The sequence below is a fragment of the Cervus canadensis genome, chromosome 3, assembly GCF_019320065.1.
Source record: "Cervus canadensis isolate Bull #8, Minnesota chromosome 3, ASM1932006v1, whole genome shotgun sequence".
Lineage (NCBI taxonomy): Eukaryota > Metazoa > Chordata > Mammalia > Artiodactyla > Cervidae > Cervus > Cervus canadensis.
Genome location: NC_057388.1, coordinates 17,564,770 through 17,586,691, shown reverse-complemented (window position 1 = coordinate 17,586,691; position 21,922 = coordinate 17,564,770). Strand labels below are relative to the sequence as shown.

The following is a 21,922-nucleotide window of genomic DNA, read 5'->3' as shown; positions in this document are numbered from 1 at the left end:
AACTTAAAAATCTCTCTAAACTATAATCACTTAAGCATTTCTTTTTAGGAAAAAGATAAAGGAAATACATCAAAGCACTAACTATGGTTGTCTGGATATTAGGACTGTTAGAAATGTTTTATCTTCTCTCTGTTCTATACTTCCCTCATTTTATTTACTATTCATTTGTGGTTCAGCTGGTAAAGAATCCACCTGCAAAGCGGGAGACCTGGGTTCAATCTCTGGGTTGGGAAGATCCCCTGGCAGAAGGGAAAGGCTACCCACTCTAGTATTCTGGCCCGGAGAATTCCGTGGACTGTATAGTCCATGGGGTCTCAAAGAGTAGGACATGATAGCAACTTTCACTTACCCACTTACCCAATACATTATAACGGACAATTAGCTTTTTATAAAATAAAACATTTAAGAAGTTCATATTTAACCATGAAAATATTTAAGGAAAAGTGGCCTGGTTAATTTACAATATGGAAGTCTGTCACTTAGGCACCTGATTAAAAACCAAAACCCAAAACACAAAACCTAGCAAGACTAGCTTCCTATCATGCCTTAGAAAATTTCCCTTCTTCTGGATTCATTAGCTTTAGATAAAAATTCATTTTGGAACTTTATAAGTAGTGAAGAAAGATCTACATATGTGACTGTATAAAAAAAATGAACATTCTAAACAGTGAAAAATACCACAAAGGTAAAAGGTATAGAACAAGGTGGAAAAAGTATTTGCAGGGATACAAACTATTTTTAACACATATAACAGACAAAGGATTAATACGAATAAAAAAGAAAATTCCAGTAAGTCAGTAAGAAAAAGGACAGGTTAAGAAATGACAAAGAGGGCTTCCCTGGGGGTCCAGTGATTGAGAGTTCACCTGCCAATGCAAGGGATACGGGGTTCAGTCCCTGGTCAGGGACGATCCCATGTGCTCTGGGGCAGCTGAGCCCAGGCACCACGACTGCTGAAGCTCCGGCACCCTAGACCCTGCGCTCTGCGGTAAGAGATGACACAGCAAGGAGAAGCTCGCACCCTGCAACTAGAGCGTAGCCCCACTCACCACAGAGAAGAACCTGCACACACCAGTGAAGACCCAGCACAGCCAAAAATAAAAATAAAATGCCTCTTTTTAAAAAATAAATAAAGAAGTGACATGAGAAGTGTACAGCAAGCAACAGGAAAAAAGAAAAAAAACTGGCCACATATATTACTACCAAACTTCAATACTAATAAGGGGAACACATATTTTAATTAAGAGATAGTCTCCCAAAGATTTTTTAAAATTTACCAATATGCAGTGTTGCAGAGTGATCAAGTAGTTAGTACACTGTTGGAAGAATACAAATACAGTCTTTTTGAAGGGCAATTTGGCAAAGTTTGTTAAAAAGTTTAAATGTACTTATATTTTGATTCATTCTAGAAATCTATCCTGTACAAATTATGACATGAATATATATGACATATATTTGTTAGCACTAAATGTCAGTGGAAAACTAGAAACAAAAAAAAAGTAAAGACATTATGGTTGATCCATTCTATAGCTATTAATATATCCCATTAATAAAAAAGTAGTAACATATCCCATACGTAACTCATATGAAAAGAATCTCAAGATTAAGAAATGAGTAAAATAAAGTAAGTCATGGGATGGGAATCTCATGGAATTTATCTATTTATTTATTGCAAGGTGGGGACTGTGCAAACATGCAAACGCGTGTTGCACACTTGTGTGTACATTAAGAACCTGACAGAAGGGGCTCTCACTGGTAAAATTTGGACAATTTAAGTATCAGAGTAAACAGGTTAGAGATGATAATGAGACCACAGTAATACTGAAAAAGGATAAAAGGGGAGAAGCTCTTTACAAAACAAAAGTTGCCTAATAAATGTAGAGAGAATGATAGAAAACCCCCATTCTGCAGCCACATGCATAATACCTGGCTCTGTCAATGATGCTACAACCACTAAGTATAAGGCTGCTGCTGCTAAGTCGCTTCAGTCGTGTCCGGCTCTGTGCGACCCCATAGACGGCAGCCCACCAGGCTCCGCCGTCCCTGGGATTCTCCAGGCAAGAGAACCAGAGTATGTTGCCACTGCCTTCTCCAGAAGGCTGTTAGGCAATAGGATATTATAAAGCCTCAAGGTCATTACCCTATAGGTATTCATTAATTATAAAGAGAAAAGTATAGCTTTAAAATGGAGAGGCTTGGATGACACTACCTTAACACATCACCAACAATGCAATAAATTGGCATTAAATGCTCTGGATGTGAAACATCATCACAGCACTCATACCAAAAAAAAAAGTTTAAACTGAATCTAATCCAAAGGAAACAATAAAACAAATCCAGATTAAGGGATACTCTACACAACATTTTAAAAATGCTTTGATCCTTCAACACGTCAACATAAATGATACAAAAAGACAGAAACTTGTTTTAGATTAAGAGACTGACAGGACAGAAAACGCAGTGCATGGTACATGAATGTATCCTGGATGGTAGGAGGAGTGGAGAGCGGAGGACAGGACCACTGTGATAACAGAGGTATAGAGGGTACAAGAGGAGTTTGCATATTATTGACCATCAATCTTTTTGAAAAATATGTTTCTGTATGTGTAAGCACATGAGATGTTACCTCTCACTATGTGAGCTGTTTGCTTTAGGGACGACTACAAAGACTCAAATGAGAAAAGCATGAGGCTGCTTTTATTGGCAAGCTGTGTTTTCCCTCCTCTATCCTTCTGAATAAGCTGGTGTTAAATGTAACCAATGTAACCAAAAATAATAAAGTGTAGGTACCCTGGTAAGCCTTATCGAGCCACTCCTTCATATTATCAATGGAACTAATGACTTAATGTTCACATGAAACACCCTGGGATCCGCCATAATACAGATTCTGATTTAGAAGGTTAGGGACTTGGCCTGTGATTATGCTTTTCTAACAAGTGTCCAGGTGATACGGATGCTACCAGTTAATACTGTAATCTGTGGACCACACTTTTTGAGTAGCACAATTTTTTTAAAAAACTACTGAAATGGGTAAAAGTGACATTTTCATTTAACTTTAAACCTTATTTACTTTAGATGCAGCAATAGTTCAAGTGTACAGTGAGAAAGACCTTAAAAACTAAAATAATTAACTAGCCATAAAAGCTCCTATTCAGATAAATAAGTAAAGGACTAAAACTTTACTTCTGACAGGCTGCTGACCTTGTTTTAGAGGAATACAGAATTAAAAGTTAAAAAGGAATAAAAATGTTGGTGAGTATGTGGAGAAAAGGGAATCCTTGTACACTGTTGGTGGCATGGTAAATTGGCACGGCCAGCCACTATAGAAGACAGTATGGATGTTCCTCAAAAAACTGAAAATAAACTACCCATATGGTCCAGCAATTCCACCACTGGGATACATCCAAAGAAAACAAAAACAAATTAGAAAAGATACATGCACCCCAATGTTCATAGCAGCATTATTTACAATAGCCAAGATATGGAAGCAACCTAAAAGTACATCAACAGATGAACTGATATAGATCTGGTATACACAACAGAATATTACTCAGCCATTTAAAAGAATGAAATTCTGCTATTTGCAACAATGTGGATGGACCTAGAGAGTACTAAGTGTATGGGAATAAGTCATATGGAAAAAGACAAACACTCTATATTATCACTTATATGTGAAATCTGAAAAAAATAAACAAATGTATATAGCAAAACAGAAATACACTCAATATACAGAGAACAAACTCATGGTTACCAGCAGGGAGAGGAAAAGTGGGAGGGGCCAGATAAGCAGGGGAATAAGACATACAAGCTACAATACATAAAATAAATAAGTAACAAGGATTCACTGTACAGTACAGCCACTAAATATAGCCACTATTTTGTAATAACTTTAAATGGATTATAGTTTATAAAAATACTGAATCAATATTTTTTACATCTGAAATTAATAATATTATAAAGCAACTATACTTCAATAAATAAGTAAAAGGTCAGAAGGGAGAGTTCATTGTGATTTGTACAAGGTGGTAGTCCCCAGGAGATGCAGACTTGAGTCCAAAAGTAAGCAGCTATAGCAAAAGAGTTGCTTTACTACCATAGCTGCGGGACATTGAGACCACAAGGCTATAGCAGACTACCAGCAGCAAAAGGCATCACCCTCAAATACACTCAAACATCTCTAAGGGCCAGGCAACTAGCAAACATGAGTAAGGGATTTGATAGAAGAGTGGTAAACTGAAGATTAAAGGCTTCATCAGCCCTATTCAACTCCAGGAGACTGTTACCATAAAAGTGAAAACCAACTGCTGTCAGAACTTCAAGAGAAGTTCAAATTCCAAAATATGTAAAATAAAATCTTCCGTTTTTAAATGTTAACAATCAATTTAATTTCTTAAAACCATTGTGCTAGCCATAAATATCATGGTCAAAACCATGGCCTATGAAGCAGAGGCAGTACCCTCAGCATGATCAATAGTCAGTAAGACCAACAGTGCTAGTCATGCCTGCATCTCACACTGGCGCTGACAGCCATGAGCGCAGGCCGTGGTAACACATCTGTGACCATCCGCGGCGACCAGCACAACAAACAGTGGCAGCCCAGCGCTCCTTTTGGTGTTCACCTATTCTGCAGCTCCTCCAGGAACTCATACACACAACCATGTTGCCTGGTCTAAGGTTATAATCATTACCACTAAGCTCAAGTAATCCCTTATTGCTGTCTGGTAGTATATACACACATATATTATACACACACAACATATAACATGGGTGAATATACATATATATGTATGTGTACACACACACAATATTACGTATGTATTTCCCTAATCCACTTATTCCCCCAAAGAACTATTTTATACCAACCTCTTACTCCTCAAATCTCCAACATCTCCCCACCTCTACACTCTGCTAATGGCTGCTTCCTGTTTCACTGAAAAAATAAGCATTCAATTTCACACGTTCTAACCACTACATCCAACATCCTACCTACCTCTGTATCCATATATTCTCTTTTCCCTCCAGTTACTATGCCAACTTTTATCTATTAAATCTCTTCCCTTGTGTTGGATCCTATCCTTTCTAGCCTTGTACTCACAGGACTTGCTCCAGCAACTGTTCCCCTTTCTTTCCTGACATCATCAATTGCTAACTTTCCCTTTCCACTGGTCCCTTCCATCCACACACTAGCATCTCTGCATCTGTGGCAGGCAGCCCCTAAGATGGCTCCCAGTATTAATATTCTTGGAATGTCCGCTCCTACATTTGACTAAGGTTGGTCCTGTGTGAACAATGTAGCAGAATTGACAGTACATACCACGTTAACTAAACCCATATTTTCCCCCTTGCTTCTATGTATTTTACATTTATTTAATAAACCATGTGATATAAGCATTTTGTCAGTAAGCCTTGTTTCCCATAAACTTTGGGATGACTTGCCTGGTAATGACTTGGAGTTTACCATGCATCAGGGTCATTTCCCATAAGACAGGTTTCATCTTACTCTAAAACCAGTATTTGACAGTCCCAATCTATTTTGAAAACTTCCCATTACTCCAGGTCACTACTCAAGGCTCTTCTCCCATCTCACTGGCCCTGTGCGCCTCAACTCCTCTTGAAGTGCTCAAAGCACCATACTATTCCCTAGAAAGCACATTCGGGCTCACAGTTTTAAATAATATCCACAGGCTGATCAGTCCCAAATTTACCTCACCAGCCCCTGTATCTTACCTCAACTCTAAAAGTTTAAAACCAAACTTTTACTATCTACCTGTAAACCTATTCCTCTCTTGGATCATTGCTATGGTCTCCAAAATGGTCTCCCTGAATCCCACTTTAGACACCCTTCAGTCTGCTCTCAACCCAGCAGTGATTCTTCCAAAACATAAATCATATCATACTGATCCTCCGCTTGAAGTTCACCTAGGTCTTCCCATATCCATCTCAGTATAACCTGAGATCTATGACCTACAAGGCCCCAACTGGTTTGCCCCCATCTCTGCCTCCCCCACTAAGCAGCTCACGCCCTCAGTTCCAGCCACACTAACCTCCGTCATCACACAAACACTCCAGACACGTTCCTACTGCAACATCTTTACACTCACTACTCCCTCACTCTGAGTGCTCTTTCCCCAGGTATTCACATGGCTTGCTTACTCACATGCTTCAGGTCACTGCTCAGAGATCACCTTATCAGAGAGGATTTTCCTTATAAGCTTTTATAAATAGAAAATTCCACCTGCCCACACAACAACCCCCATTCATAGCATTCCTAATATTCCATTTCCTGTTTTATTTTTCCCCACAGTCCAGACCACCACCTGATATATATTACTGTATTATATTTTCATTTCTGTCTCTTACTATACATTAAGCTCCATGAAGTCAGCACTGTCTATATTCTGTTTATTTTACATGCCTGAAACCTACAGAATGCCTAGCACTCGGAAGGTTCTTAACAAACACTACTGAAAAAAAAAAAAGAATAAATAACAGCAACAGGAGACATTCCCACAGTGAGTCTTAGCAGCAAGGGTGAGGAGCTTCATATGAAGGCAAGAGGACAGGTTAAAGAAGTCCAAGTCCCACAGGTCTCACAAGTCCACCAGACACCCAAAACTATTTGGGAGGAGGTGGCAATACCAGAAAGGCAGGTAAGGTCAAGGCCATAGAAACACTGTTTTGGAGTAGTCATGACTCTGATAAGAAAAAATTAACTGACAGCGGAAAAAAAATAACTTTACTACAGAGAAACCTAGAAGACACCCTCTCAACCAAGTGATCAAAATAACATCATCAGTAACTGAACAAATAAACATTACATGCTTCCTAATACATTGGAAGCACAAGATAACTTCTGAGGCACTTCTGCCAAAAGCATCAGGTTAGCACCTGAACCTAATCAGGAGAAAACATAAGAAAATCACAATATTGAGGACATCCTATAAAAGAACCGGCCTGTATTCTTCAAAAATGTCAATAGAATGAAACACAAAGACTCAAAATATGTTCTAAATTAAAGGAAACTAAATAGATATGACAACTGAATCCAGTTTATAATCCTGGATTTTCTTTTGCTAGAATCAACATCATGAGGATGATTGGCAAAATGTGAATACAGTCATAGACTAGATAACAGTGTTCTACCAATGGTGATTTCCTGACTTTGATAATTATGTGACTTTGTAAGAGAATGAATGTCCTTGATCTTTGTTCTTAAGAAATACACAAAAAGGCACTAGAGGTAGAGCTGAACATTTTGTCTACAGTTTACTCTCAGAGAGGTGAGGGAAAATTTTTTATATAACAGAAGATAAAACATATATATTTAAACATCACCATCTGGCAAATCTTAGTGAAGAGCATACAGAAATTCACAAGTCAGAAATTATGTCAAAATAAAACATTTTAAATAAAATACAACAAAAATTATATTAAAAAGGTTCAAAATTCATAATCAGGAAAAATACTTTCAATGTACTACAATGGCTCCTATTTCAGATTCTAAAAGATGATCTCTACAAATTCCCCTTTCAACTTAAAAATTATAACTATGAAAGAAGAAACTATATACCACTAGACTCAACTGTACCTTTTTCAAGAATGCACTCTACTGAACGAACATACCAGATTTTTTCCTATACCTAAATTTCAGTTAAAAACTAGAAATAATGCCATAAAAGAAAATATCATAGTACTGACCTTCAAAGAAATAATGATTTATGTACAGTAATAATCTATTTTGATTATTTTAAAACACATTTTAAATGAACCTAACCTGAAAAAATAATACCCATCATAATTTGAAAATTCAGTATGTCTTATTGCAGGTTAAATATCATAACATATTATAGAAAAATTAGTATAGTACATATGTAAAATAGCTGGTATTACTTTTACAAATGCAGTGTCAACCAGTCATTTCTGAAAGGAAACAAAACAAAGCAAAATTACCTTCATGAACGGTAATGCCACAATTGTCGCACTGAATTATTTCATCCGCATCCTCACTGTTATCTCCAAGACAAACACAGCAAATCAGAATATGGTCCATTTTCTGAGAACTCCAGTTTTGACTCTTCTCAAGAATCAGCGAGTCCTAATAATAAAATATCAGAAAATCACATATTTAAAAGGTAATTTTAATAAAATTCTCATCCTAAATCATTTTCTGCATTTCCAAAATTATGCTGCATACTCCATTATTTTAGTAATTCCCAAGTGCGCCACATTTGAGAAGTATATCTCTTTGTTAAAGGACCCTCTAAGAACCCTCTCTCTAATTTTTTACTTCTCTCCAAGTTCCATATTCTCTCTTCCCAAATAAATATAAAACCAAGCTTATAACCAACCACTCTTCATCTGCTTTGCCATTCTGAATATAGCCTGACCCCTGAAACTCGGAGAAAGGTAAAATTAACCCACAAGTAATCACTAATTCTATATGAGTCTTAAAAATGTAAGAATGGTTCCTACACTTAGCAAGCTTATAATCCTATCTAGGGGAGACAAGACACATACATATTAAATAATAAAAAAAAAATCAATTCAAGATAACATATAGGCAAATATGTATGTGATGGTATAGTTACAGACTAAATTCCTTTAGTGGTGGGGAATCTAGAATTTCCAGAGTCATCAAACTGCTGGATGAAAGATCCATGAAAGTCTGGATCTTGGAAAGACTTTCCATGAAAGTCTGCATTGGAAATTGGTGTATACAGGTAAAGAAAATCATCTAAAAAAGGATCCAGACTGACTTCTAGAAGAGTCAGACAACTCTATTAGCCTTTTGTCAAGAAATACCTAGTGAACACCTAGTTAATTGAAATATAAAAGAAAGGAAAATGCATTCAGGAATATTTAAAAAAAAAAAAGGAAGAGAGTGCTCCATTTAATTTAAACCTTCTGCATTATGAATTTAAACTTTAAATACAAATTAACAAGATAATGATATCTGCTATTTAATGCACTGAGCTTAGCATTACATGTAATAAAAGATGGCATCTGAGTCTATATATTTTCATTTAAGAACCTAACCATATTCAGAAACAAAATAAATTAGTTCCATATCACACATTCATTAAATATATTATTTCATGTTAACATTTTTATATTTCTATATTCTTTTAAACTGACCAATATCCACAGGTAATATTTAGAGTAATTTCAACTGCAATTTGTAAATAACATCTGAATGACACGACTGTCACAATTAATAACATTCTTTCAAGATATTTTCTGTGTAATTAATCTAAACTTGCAGCTGACCTAAATAAAAAAACAGAAAATAATGCAAAAGTTAACAAGGAGGCAATGTCATTTCTCTTGAGAATTCTAGCACTTTAAAATTCTCTACTTTACTCCTTTTGTTATAAAACCAAAGTAGTCTGGGGCGTTGCATGTGGCTAGCAAATAAGGTTAAAATTTCCTAAAAAGAAAACTCATGTTTTAAACTACTTTAGTACAGTGAGCAAAACAAAAATCTGCCCAGATTTTCATCCCCAAATCTCAAAGCTGAAGCTTTCTCACCTGTAAAATGGTATGACAAAAATAATACCTACCTCATCAGATTCTTGTAAGAATTAACAAGAAAACATGGCAAAAATGTTCCTGATACATACTAGGTATTCAATAAATGATCATTCCCATTCTCCTTTCTTCGGTACTTTGAAGATGGTCCAAAAACAGAAATATGAGCTGACCAGTTACTACATACACTGGGAATCTTCCTTGAATCCCAAAAGGAAAGTTATAAGCCTCAATAAGCACTGCTAGTTTAAATATTTTCCTATGGTAAATCCATTTTTTTTTTAAAGAATACCACATCCAGATTAAAAAAATAATAGACCAAAAAAACCGTGAGCAAATGACCAGAGTTTGATAACTGAGAAGCTACTCATGTTAATGCACTCTGCCTGTATTTCTCTGGTGGAATTACAATAACTAATTAGCCCTTGAAAAAAAGATTTACCCATGTAGGAAATAAGTAAATGTCTAAGGATCAGAAAAACGAACATCAATAGGTAGTAGCTCTAATTCTATTATTTTCCTATTTGTCCATTTTGCTCAGAAAAAACAGTAAATGTCTTAATTATATCTCTATTCCATTTTCTCTCTACACATATTATCATATAGAGGCAGCGAAAACAAAGTTAACTGGCAATTCTGGCTGATACCCATCATTGCAGAGTCTTACTAAAAATTAAATACAAAGAGACAGAAATAGGCAAAATTAGGAAAATTCAGATGACAACAATCTCTTCACACAGTAAGACATCTAATCCATTTAACATAACAGAGCCTGTTATGAAGAAAAAAAACCCAACTTACACCTGAAAAGTTCTACTAAGATGATTTTCTATCATATACTAATTCTCACCCAAAGTGCTTCTTTCAAAGTCTGGGAACCATTATCTAAAAATACTACACAGCCCTCCCCCAAAAAAACTTACTTCAGAAAACTAAAAGGTAAGATAACCTTAGTGAATCTCAGAAACTTCAAAATAAAAGGATGAAAAAGACATGTAACCATATTCCAAAAGTACTGTTCAGATTGCACTTAAATTCAAAAAAATGCCATAATGCCACTGACAAAGATATGCCCATGTGAAGAAAACGCAGGTTATCAAATGCCCAATTCTAGAACAGCAGTTCTCAAATTGTGGCCTAGGGAACTCTCTTTCAGGGGTTCTAACAGGTAAATACTATGGATGTTTGCCTTTTCACTCTCTCTCATGGGTATATGATGAAGATTTCCAGAAGTTACATGACATGGGATGGTGTCACCAATCCAACAACTTCTATGCTTCTATACATTTCGTTTTTTAAAATTTCTGAGTTTTAATTGCAAATGGCAAATATCAAAAGATATAATGTATATAAATAATAATTATGGTCCTCAATTTTTAAGAGTATAAAGGTATCCTGAACCAAAAAGTTTGAGAATCACTGCTCTAGAGCATTTCAAGGCCTACAGCATACACATAGTAAGACCATTAAGAGCCAGTAATTATAAAAGGCCTCCACTCAAAAAGAATGTCAACTTCCCCTAAAAAATTTCAAAATTATGAAAGTTCCTAGGCATCATTTACATAATACCCAATATCACAGCCCTAAAAATGCACCTGACAGAAGCCAAGAAAAAAAATCTGCCTGCGTACAGGCTAAATACAATTCTATTACGTATTCTAAAACTATATTTTCAGCCATCTCTACTACAAAGAAAGTAGTATTTGAAATGAAGTAAAAGCATAGAAAAATAAAATTTCAAATATAATTGGATATATACCTATTAACTAATGAATGCTTGACAAGGTATCACTACCTAAATTAACCAGGAATATTAAAATTCAAACACTGGTCAGACAACAAGGATTATTTTTAATCATCTTTTTACAAAATCAAGATTATATAAATAGGAAATTTAGAAACATAAACTGAATTTATTAGTTTTCTATTAAAATTTAACATTAATTTGAATGGCATTTATGTAGAACCAGAATCATCAAAAATAATGGAGGAGTTTGAAAAACAGTCTTGGAAAAAAACAGTTATCAAGCTTTCAGGTAGAATATTATTGAGGGAAAATTAATCTTCCATAAATTCTCCTATATTTCTATACAGAGTGGAGCAAAAGGAAAATTAACATAAATTAACACAAAAAGAATTAATTTAGTTACTATAAGAAGAACTTTCTTGACAACTTCATCAAAGTACTCATCCAAGAAATGCTCTGGAATCTCATTCCTTAGGGACTATTAACCTAAATAAAGCCCCACTATTTACCAGAATCTTTTCTGTTTAGTAGAAAAATATTAAACAGCACATATCACCTTTATATGTATCATAAAATATAGTCTACAATCTCTCAAGCAATGTGTTATATAGTACAGATTATTAACAACTGGATAATTTACACAGATTTTACATAGCAAATTTCTAGACATTCCCTCACACCTAAGCATAAATCCAATTCATACTGCCCCCGTCACTAGCCAGCCTCCTTGTGTGACTGTCATGCTAATAAAAATGAAGAAATACTGCCAAAGGTAAACTTAGTCAGGAGATATAGACTAGCATAAAGTGCTATAAAATAAACTGGATACATGCTTAAATCAATTACGAACAACTGGATTTTCCATACTTCTGTTTCCTTAAATTGGAAATACAGACTGTTAAATGAAACTTAAAATAGAAAATCACTGTTATGTAAAACTTATAAACAGAAGAAATGTAAAAGAACAAATGAAGCATAAAAGGAAAATCTTTCTACCAATTTAATCTACTTCAACAACATAAAAAAACAAAAAACAAGTGCTTGTTAAAGAAGTGAATTTTCATGACTATCAACACATTAATGGAATGACAGACAATCATTATAGTCTTTCATGTGATGTAACAGATACATCTACATGTAAGACAACAATTCAGTCTTTCTTTTGAAGAAAAACATATACATAAACACACAGACAAAGAGATACAAATGTGTTTGAAGAGTCTTGAATGCTGCATCTTGGGCCCAATGGATAAACCTAACTTTCAGTAGTAGAACTTCAAGTGGAAGAACTGAGTCATTATTGTAGTTTTATGATAGTAATGTTTGTTTTAGCATAGAATGTTTGTTTTCATTTTTTTGTAGAGAGAACTTATTCACTAAACATATATACATATATAATTTGTATTTACTTCCACACACCTAAAGCAATGATCTGGTGACTATTCAGGAGGGTGCTACAACTAAAAAAGGAATTACCTTTAAAATGAATCTCTAAAAGCCTGAGACAATTAAATTCTTTGTTGCTCTACTTGAAAGTACTCTTAAAAGTACTCTAAATTTTTATGCAGATATGGATACAACTAAGTTGAAAGAAAGGTGATCTTTGTTTTCATAACCCACTCAGGACCATTTAGCAGGCCAATGAACAATGGACTGAGGGGATAGAAAATGGAAAAAACTCTACCGGTATGGACATAAAAATATTTAAGTATAGACTGAGCTCCTTGAGAACGGTGATTATGCGCTCCTTGAGGATGGTGACAAATAGGAGATACTCAATAAAAGTGGGCTGACCAAATGAATAAATGTTACAGTTAGGGTGCTCATTCACTCCCACAGCTGTCTAAGAACAGGATTTCAAGGAAGCCACTTAATATAATGGGTAGAATGGTTTAGAGAAGAATTCCCTTTTCCCCAGACAGACAGATATCATAAAAATTGGGTTGATCTACCTCATTACTCTTGCTCTGAGATAGTGTCAGGCTATCATTGGTCAGTTCCTCATCATCAGCACTGTTTCTGCTAAGAACTTTACTCTTCTTCTTCTTGCAGCCCCCTTCACTGGCAGGACTGCTATGATCTTCATCGTTGCCTTCATCATTCTCATCCTCATCACTCCCACTCCCCTCATCTTCGTCATCCTCATTGTCTCCATCACTTCCTTCCTTCTGAGATGCAGATCTTCCCTTTCTTTTTACTACAGTGGGTCGCCAATCATTGTCATCTTCACTGTCATAGTCATCCATGTCATTCAGCTCTTCCATGGACACAAAATCCAAAAGTGGTCGGTTCCGACGAAGGTTCCACTTTTTTGGCTCGCTGACTTGCTCCTCAGTAGTTGTGGTAGTGGGGACTGAAGGACATGTGTTAGCAGCAGGAGGACTTGTGGCTGGCGTGGTGGAAGCAGCAGCAGCAGCCACATTATCAGATATTGTTGCTTTTTCTTTCTCCTTCTCTTTCTCTTTTTCCTTTTCTTTCTCCTTCTCTTTTTCCTTTTTCTTTCTAGGTCTTTCTCCATTCTCTTCTTCCTCTTTCTTTTCCACCTTAATTAACTGTTTTTCTGATGACAGTACTTCTTCCTCTGCAGAATTTTTAAGTTGTTCTTCTTTTACTTTAATGTCTTCATTCAGTTCTTCCTCTAAAATATTTTCTTCAGAATCACTACAGGAACCTTCTCCACTGTCCTTTGAAGGATCTTCACTTCCATTACCACTCCCTTCAGAATCTGTTGAAAATATGAGAAAAAAAACCACACATATGTATATACATACACACACACACACACAACGCTGACACAAATGAAACCACCAAAATTTGTGAATAACTTGCAAAACAATATAAACAAATTTAAGTCAAAGAATGGTAGACATTCCCAACCTGGTTAAATAATAAATCAATGAAATTGATATAATGATTCTAGTTTAGTATAGCACTAATGACAATGAATATATGTAACTTTAAATTAAAACATACTCTAAAACGAGGACCACTATTTTGTGTCATACATCTCACACTATACTTGATACTTTAGAGGCATTTTTTTTTTTCTAAAAGTAAATGTGCTTCTTTTTAAATTGAGCACTTGATTTTAACTTTATAATACAGATTACATTCTTCTTCTCTTACATGTTTCTTTCATAAATTACATGGACTGGCAAGCATGGAGTCACATTCAGAGCAAGAAAAATCTGACCCAAAAAAAAAAAAAACTGTTTCATTTACCTCACTCTTTACCTAGCAAAAGTGAACCCAGATATTTATGACAGTCAGCCTGTACCATATCTCTAATATACCAATCAAATTTAGGAGCACCAAATACACAAGGGAAAAACAGACAATAGCAATGGCACAGAAAATGGAGGCTGCAAGATTTAAGTTATCAATTTTTCTGCTTATTAGGATACTGTTCATATCAACAAAAGAGTCACCTAAACTTCCAAAGGTTCTAGGCATTAACTACTAGAGTCCCTAGATTGAAATAAATTAGTGCATTTTTTAAAAACTAATCCATCTTAGGCAAGAGCAAGCACAGTTGTCACTAAAAAGATAGGCTGAGGATATTAAGAGTTCATGCAGGACCACAAGTTTCCTAGCAAGTGCTATCCATTCCTGCCTAGGGCAGTCCACACCCTTTTAGACCAACAGTATTCAGTAGCATTCCAAGCCTCTTTACAAATAATTAAATAAATAAGAATCTAAAATATTTGTGGAAGGAGAGCAGGAAGAAGTAGGAAACAAACCAGTCAATAATCAGGTCGTAGCCAACATCAATAGTAAAATCTGTAGGGTGATGAATATTTTGTACCTATAACCAAGAAAAGGGTAATCATAAAATCATGGAAAAAATTCATATTTTCACACCATTTTAATTTTTGTTAACTCAACCAGCATTAGCCTCTATAATTACCTGGGCGTTCAAAGTAAAGAAAGTTGTCTGTTATTAGTATCTGGTTTCTAAAACATCTCAGAAATCCTTTACAAACAGCTGATGAAGAAAAATCCTGGAAGTTAAATCACATAAAAAACACAGACTAACATTCAGTCAATGCTGATTGAGCCTGCAAAAGCACTGTCAATCTCAGGATTATCATACAGTGCCTATGTCTCATTCAGGACTGCAGTGAAAAAAGCATTCTCAACCTGAACAATCTTGCAAAGGCCACAAGAGTAGTATCATGTAAGCCAACAACCCTTTGTTTGAAACTTTTGGAGCCAGATGTGTTTCAGAATTTAGATTTTTTTTTTTCAGATTCTGCAAACGTAGCATGGTGCATGCACAATACATTACACTAACCCCGCCAGCGGGGTCTATGGTACTATGCTACAATCAAACACATTATTTCTGCAGTGAAAAGTACGAAGATTTACAAGTATGATAAGTAAACCCTACAAGTAAACTCCTGTCAGTTCCAGTCAGATTTTATCATCAAATGAGTTTATGTCAAACATAGGAAATATCTTTGAATTTGTGAGCAAATTTTAAGAGTGTGAACCCAGTATCACTTAAAAATAGGGAAAGTCCAACAGCTCTACAAATCATTAAAGAAAAAAATGGTGATCTTTTCATACCACTCACAACTATTAGACTCAAACTACCAAGAAAAAAATACCTCTGGTTAAAAAAAAAAAAAATAGTTCCCAGGTAATTTTAGATAAAAGTGAAAGTAAAGTGAAAGTTGCTCAGTAGCGTCCAACTCTGCGACCCCACGGATTGTAGCCCACCAGGCTCCTCTGTCCATGAGATTCTCTACGCAAGAATACTAGCCATTCCCTTCTCCAGGGATCTTCCTGACCCAGGGATCAAACCCAGGTCTCCTGCATTTCAGGCAGATTCTTGACCTTCTGAGCCACCAGTGAAGCTCATTTTCAGATAAAGATATAATAAATAATAAGCAGAGTTAACCAAATGCTTCAGAGGCAAAGATGGATCTTTGTGCATACTGACTAAAGAAAACTAGAACATCCTGCAAGCAATGCAGATTAATTATAATTAATTATAAGTAAATATAATTAATTATAATTAAGAAAGCTGGGAAATGGAGAAAAGGTACTTTTCTTCTGGATTAACCTTGTAGAATTTTTTCTTAATTAAAAAGTACTCCTAATAACTTTTACCAGTAAACACATAATAGTAGATAGAAAAAAATGATCAAGTGGGGCACAAAGGTGGGCTCCTGATCAAAACCAAGACTGCTTCAACTTTGGTAAACATTACTTGGAAATTTTACAAAATGTCAAGAATTTCTGCAATTTTGTTTTGGTTGTTTTGCCAATGCCAATAAATTATTTTTAAAAGTACTCTTTGAATCTGTTTTTGTGTTATCATGCCTGAATAGAAAGCAGAATCTTAAATAGATTAGTTAAATGTTTTATATTTGTTAACATTATTAGAAGAATCTGAGATTTTCCCATGAATTCCAATCCTAGTAGCTTACCCAACCCTCCATTCTCCAAATATAACACATTAGCCATATTCCAAATGCAGGGGATCAGGAATTATCAAATTTTACTTTTCTCTAATTTCTGAAAAATAACTTCAACTGATCAGTCGTAACTTCTTTTCAGTAAATATGCACTTGGGGGATGGAGACAAACAATATTTAGTCACAGGCATTACTTAGTAATAATGACAATGAGAAAAATAAGAGTCCTGGGCTATCTATAATTGTATTTTTGTAGACTGCAATGAAAAATTTCCTATTCCTATAAATTGAAACAATGTTCCAAGTCCATCACTCTTACAAGCATTAAAAAAAAAAGAAAAAATTAATAATAGACTAGAGAAATAAACCAGATATTTCAAATACAGCTATTGTGGACATAAGAATAGAATTAATTCTAATTCTACAATAAAAAATGTGAGAAAAAAAATCTTTAAAATTGAAATCCCTACCTCCTAGTCAGTAAAATTAATGGTAACCTTTCTCAAATACAATATATCAAAACCTCTCCAAGCAACAGATATTTCCATGAACAGACAGTTAAATGTTTTACAGTTAAAGAAATTAGAAGTCAACCTTAAAGAATCCCTTCAATATTAAATGCTTAAGTTTTCCCCATGATAAATATCAAATAATAGAATCAGTTAATAAATATTAAGCAATTAAATCAGAATGATTTAATTCAGTTTTACGATAGCTTTGCAATATAAAGAATCATCTTTGTTCATCAATCTTAATTATTTAACTATTCTGTTTATTGAGCTGATGTAACAATAATTAGGATTATACACATATACAACAGATAACTGACACATCACCAGTCTAGTAGTTATTCAGCTATCATCCTGGGGACACTGTAAGCTAATCTAGTATATCTCTTTTTAAAAGCCAGTCAACACAACTCATCTTCTACCGCTTACTCTAGTTCCAGTTGTGTCACTTTATATTTTCTGGGTAAATCTAGACCAGTGGTACTCAAGTGGGTACAATTTTGTCCCACAGAAAACATTTGGCCATGTCTAGACATAATGGTTGCCACAAAAGGGCAGGGCTGGGGTAGGAGTTAGGAAGGGTAGATGTTAACGGCAGTTAGTAGAAGACAGAGATGCTGCTATATCTCTGTATCCCCCAATACAAAGGACAGCCTCCACAACAAAGAATTAACCAAAACAAAATGCCAGTGTTGCTGAGATTATGAACCCTGGTCTGACATGTAAGACCTCAATTTGGCCTCATTCTATTTTCCTGGGCTCATCTCTCCCACAGTTCTTTTATTCAAATTCTGATCTCCATATATAAATGACATTTACCATCCTCCATAACACCTCATGTTTCCCTCACCTAGGTTGGGACTCTTTTACATCCTAGTTCAACTCTCATCTCTTCAATGAATCTTTCTAAATCAAGCCAGTCTAAAGTAATCCCATCTCCTTTGAAAGACTGGAACTAGATCATGCCTTATAACATCTATCTGCTTTGGATTTAATCATTCCAGTATTATCATTATTTCTTTGTGAATTCATCATAACATCCAGCAAAGAAATTTTAAGCAAAACAACGGTTAATGAAAAACCAGATCTGCTCATTAGCCAAAGTCAGTTAAGCAGAAAATACTACAAAGGCAAAATCTAGTCTCAATCTATTGGTTAAATTGTTTCCTGGCAATTTGGACCAACCAAACTAACTATGGGCTTCCCTGGTGGATCAGTGGTAAAGAATCTGCCTGCCAATGCAGAAGATGCAGGTTCAATCCCTGGGTAGGGAAGATCCCCTAGAGAAGGAAACAGCAACTCACCCCAGTATTCTTGCCTGGAAAATCCCATGGGCAGAGAAGCCTGGCAGGTTAACGTCCATGGGGTCACAAAGTCAGACACAACTGAACAACTAAACAACAACAAAACTAACTATGGCTCAAGAGCTAATGTTAACCATCTTACTTTGGCCAAGGGTTGGGGAGACACAGCACTATTTTATCTTGTTTAATAAAAGTAACACATGCATTTATCTTCAACATTATTCCAGTTGCATGTGGTGGTTTAGTTACCAAGTTGTGTCTGACTCTTGCTACCCCATGGATTGTAGCCCACCAGGCTCTTCTGTCCTTGAGATTTTCCAGGCAAGAATACTGGAGCGGGTTGCCATTTCCTTCTCCAGGGGGTCTTCCCGACCCCGGGATCTAACCCAGGTCTCTTGAACTGTAGGCAGATTCAATCCTATCTTAAATGTCTCCTATCCCCAGTCTTAAGTCATAGTCTCAGATATAATCACTTTAAGCCAAACTATGAAACTGTCAATAATCAACTGCCTTTAGTCCTATAAAGCTGATTAATTTCATAGGGTACCAGCTAACATTTTTATATATGGTTCTTCTGGTGGTAACCACCATAAATCTGATATGCTTACACATTATTTAGGATTAACTTGAAAATTTACTTAGTGATTGTCCTCAATCAAAAATGATAAATTTATTCCTACTTTCACATTAGAGATAAAATAAAAGATGGTCTATTTTCAGTTCATACTTTTCTAAAGGTAGAAGCTAGTAACACTTAACTGTTGCTAATAACTTGCCAACTTTATTGGCAAGTCTTTTCTGAATTTTATCTTTTTCTATTTTATCTGAGAAGCATAAAAATAAATTATGTCTATCTGCATAATTTCTCAGAAATTTCATAAGTTTTCAGAAATTTCAATATTTATTCTTAAAGCCAGACAGAAATATAAAGTTTTGCAGCTGAATTTCAAAATTCAAAATGAATACCAGAAGAAATTGAGGCATAGAATCCAATTAAAAACCTGAGGCCCACCACTCTAACCACTGTAACATTAAGTCTGAAGGAAGTCAACAGTTTATTAGAGTTAGTCATTTTTAACAAGTTTATGGGGGTCTTTTTTTGGCCATGAAACATATGGGATCTTAGTTCCCCAATCAAAGACTGAAACAGCAACCCCTGCATTGAAAGGGCAGTCTTCACCACCAGACCACCAGGGAAGTCCAGAAGTAGTGATTTCTAAAGACTGCTTTGAAAGAAGCTATGATCAGAAAGACTATTATTACTAGCTATTATTAAAGATTATTACTATTCAGTTACTATTTTTCCACCTCCAGTTTAATTGCCTATTACTAAGTAGGGTTGGGATTCCATAACTTCAACATGTTTGAAAAACAGTGGTAACTCAAATGTCTTATTTCCTATGAGAGTCCTTACAAAGAGAAGAGAAAGGATTCAAAGAGGAAGCACTGGTAGTATAGATAAGCCAGTATCTCAGCTATGGGAGACAATACACCTTGACCAAGAGTGGAAAATACAAGTCAATTTCTACTATTACCCATTTCAAAAAAAAAATAATTTTCTACTAAACTCTCAGTTATGACAACAAGAGCTACACAAATAAATTTGTGACCTTTGGGGCCCAGGAAGGAAATTACAAGTATAGCAGACTAGACAACCAAAAGTATACATTTTTAAGTGCTTTAGAAGACTAAAAAAAAAAAATTATCAACCTAACAAAACTCAGTCTACCACTTTCACAAGTAACAGATAATTCACATCAACCATGATTAAAATTTAACAAGGTGAGGAGTCTCTATTTAGCTTGATACCAAAAATTATTTTGAGAAAGTAATTTGTATCATTAGATTATTTTAACCCTTGTAAAGAGAAGTGCTACATCTCAATAAATAAAATGAGAAAAATTATATGCAAAGTCAGAATTTACTGTCATAAAACTAATTATGGACTACTTAAAAGAAATTAAGCTTTGGAGTTTTTCCCTAACAGTATTCTAATAAGTCATCATTTCTGAGACCCAACCATTTTTGTCAGTTTACAGTCTCAATATGACAAACCTAAGCTGCATTCTAGCCAAGGATACTCCTTTCTGCCAGTTTTCAACAAGAGCACTGAAATAGGTTTAGATTTTACTTCTTTCCCTTCCTTTTTCCCCCCTTCTTTGGAAATACCAAACAACAATAAACCAAGTGAGAGATGAAAGAGCTGAGAAATAAAAGGGTAAAAAAATCAAACAAGATAAATTTTACAACTTTTGACTGCTGGGAGTAACCTCAATTAGTCACCTTGATAAGTAAGTACAGTAGTTTCAATTTAAGACTACATCTACATCTTTCAGGACCTAAGCAGTGAAAGCATTAAAAATGTTGAGAATCTTAAGAACTGGAGTAGATCCATTTAGGCTAAGTGGCTTCATGCAAATTCTTTAAACTCAGTGCCCCTGTTATCTGTAAAATAGTATCTCTTCCAAAGTTACTGTAAAAATTAAATGAGGTTATGGAAACAAAAAGTTGTTGGTAAATCACAATGCAAACTGTGCCTGTTGATGCTATTAAAAGTAAAATAGTAACACAACACAACCAAATTTCATCCCTTCCTACCACATCTGGCAGGGGAAAAAAAAAAAAATTAGGAGAGAAATAGGACTAAGCACTGAAAATTCTCTAGAAGAATAAAACTGTTAAAAGGATAAAATCAAAAGGGCTTTAATTTCTCGCTTGATTTAAATTTCTGTCAAAAGGGATGGAATTAATTTTTATTGTTCATGTGTACTTGTATTTTTCACATAAAATATTTAAACATAATTTGTATTTCTCAGATTTCTGCAGTGAAAACTTTTTATGTAGATATGTCTTGAATTACAATGAACAAAAGATAAAAGGAAAAACATATCTTTCCATTTTTCAATTGTGTACAATGTTACTATATAATTTCAGTTGTCTATATTACCCTATGACTTTTTTAAAAAGTTTATTTTTAAAATCACAAAATAAAATGAGCAAGCATGCATGCTTTGTAGCTCAGATTTTTAAAGGCCCCTACCAAAGTACAACTTTTTACTTTTGTCAATTCTACGCTGGTAAGGGAGCTAATAGACAAAAAGCAAAACTCCTTTCAGAGGGTGCCAACCAACCTTAAAAGACAAACTCTCTTCCTGGGTGGTTCAAGACTCCTACTACTCTCAGAACAGTACTCTACTTTAAGATTACCTCTAGATTTTTCCCCACTCTGTCCATAAAAGAAGCATAAATGTATCTTTAAGTAAACAACAGAGAAACACTTCTGCATCTTTGTGTCTTTTTGTTTTCCACTGTGTCTTTTTGTTTGGTGTTTATTCAGGTATGAAAGTGAAAGTTGCTCAGTCGTGTCCGACTCTTTGTGACCTCATGGACTATACAGCCTATGGAATTCTC

At 35.0% G+C, this 21,922-nt stretch overlaps 1 protein-coding gene across 14 annotated transcripts in view; it reads right to left on the bottom strand.

Annotated features, from left to right (window-relative positions):
• Positions 1–21,922, bottom strand: part of PHF14 (PHD finger protein 14) — a 203,542-nt gene that overhangs the window by 180,017 nt on the left and 1,603 nt on the right. For all 14 annotated transcript variants that reach the window (XR_006268455.1, XR_006268454.1, XM_043462730.1 and 11 more), the window contains exons 3-4: positions 13,228–14,000; positions 7,951–8,095 (exon numbers count right to left, since the gene is read on the bottom strand). Coding sequence is in view for 12 of the 14 variants with exons in the window: in XM_043462730.1 (XP_043318665.1) it covers positions 7,951–8,095; positions 13,228–14,000 (918 nt within the window). In the remaining 2 variants the exon portion in view is untranslated. The remainder of the gene's footprint in view (positions 1–7,950; positions 8,096–13,227; positions 14,001–21,922) is intronic.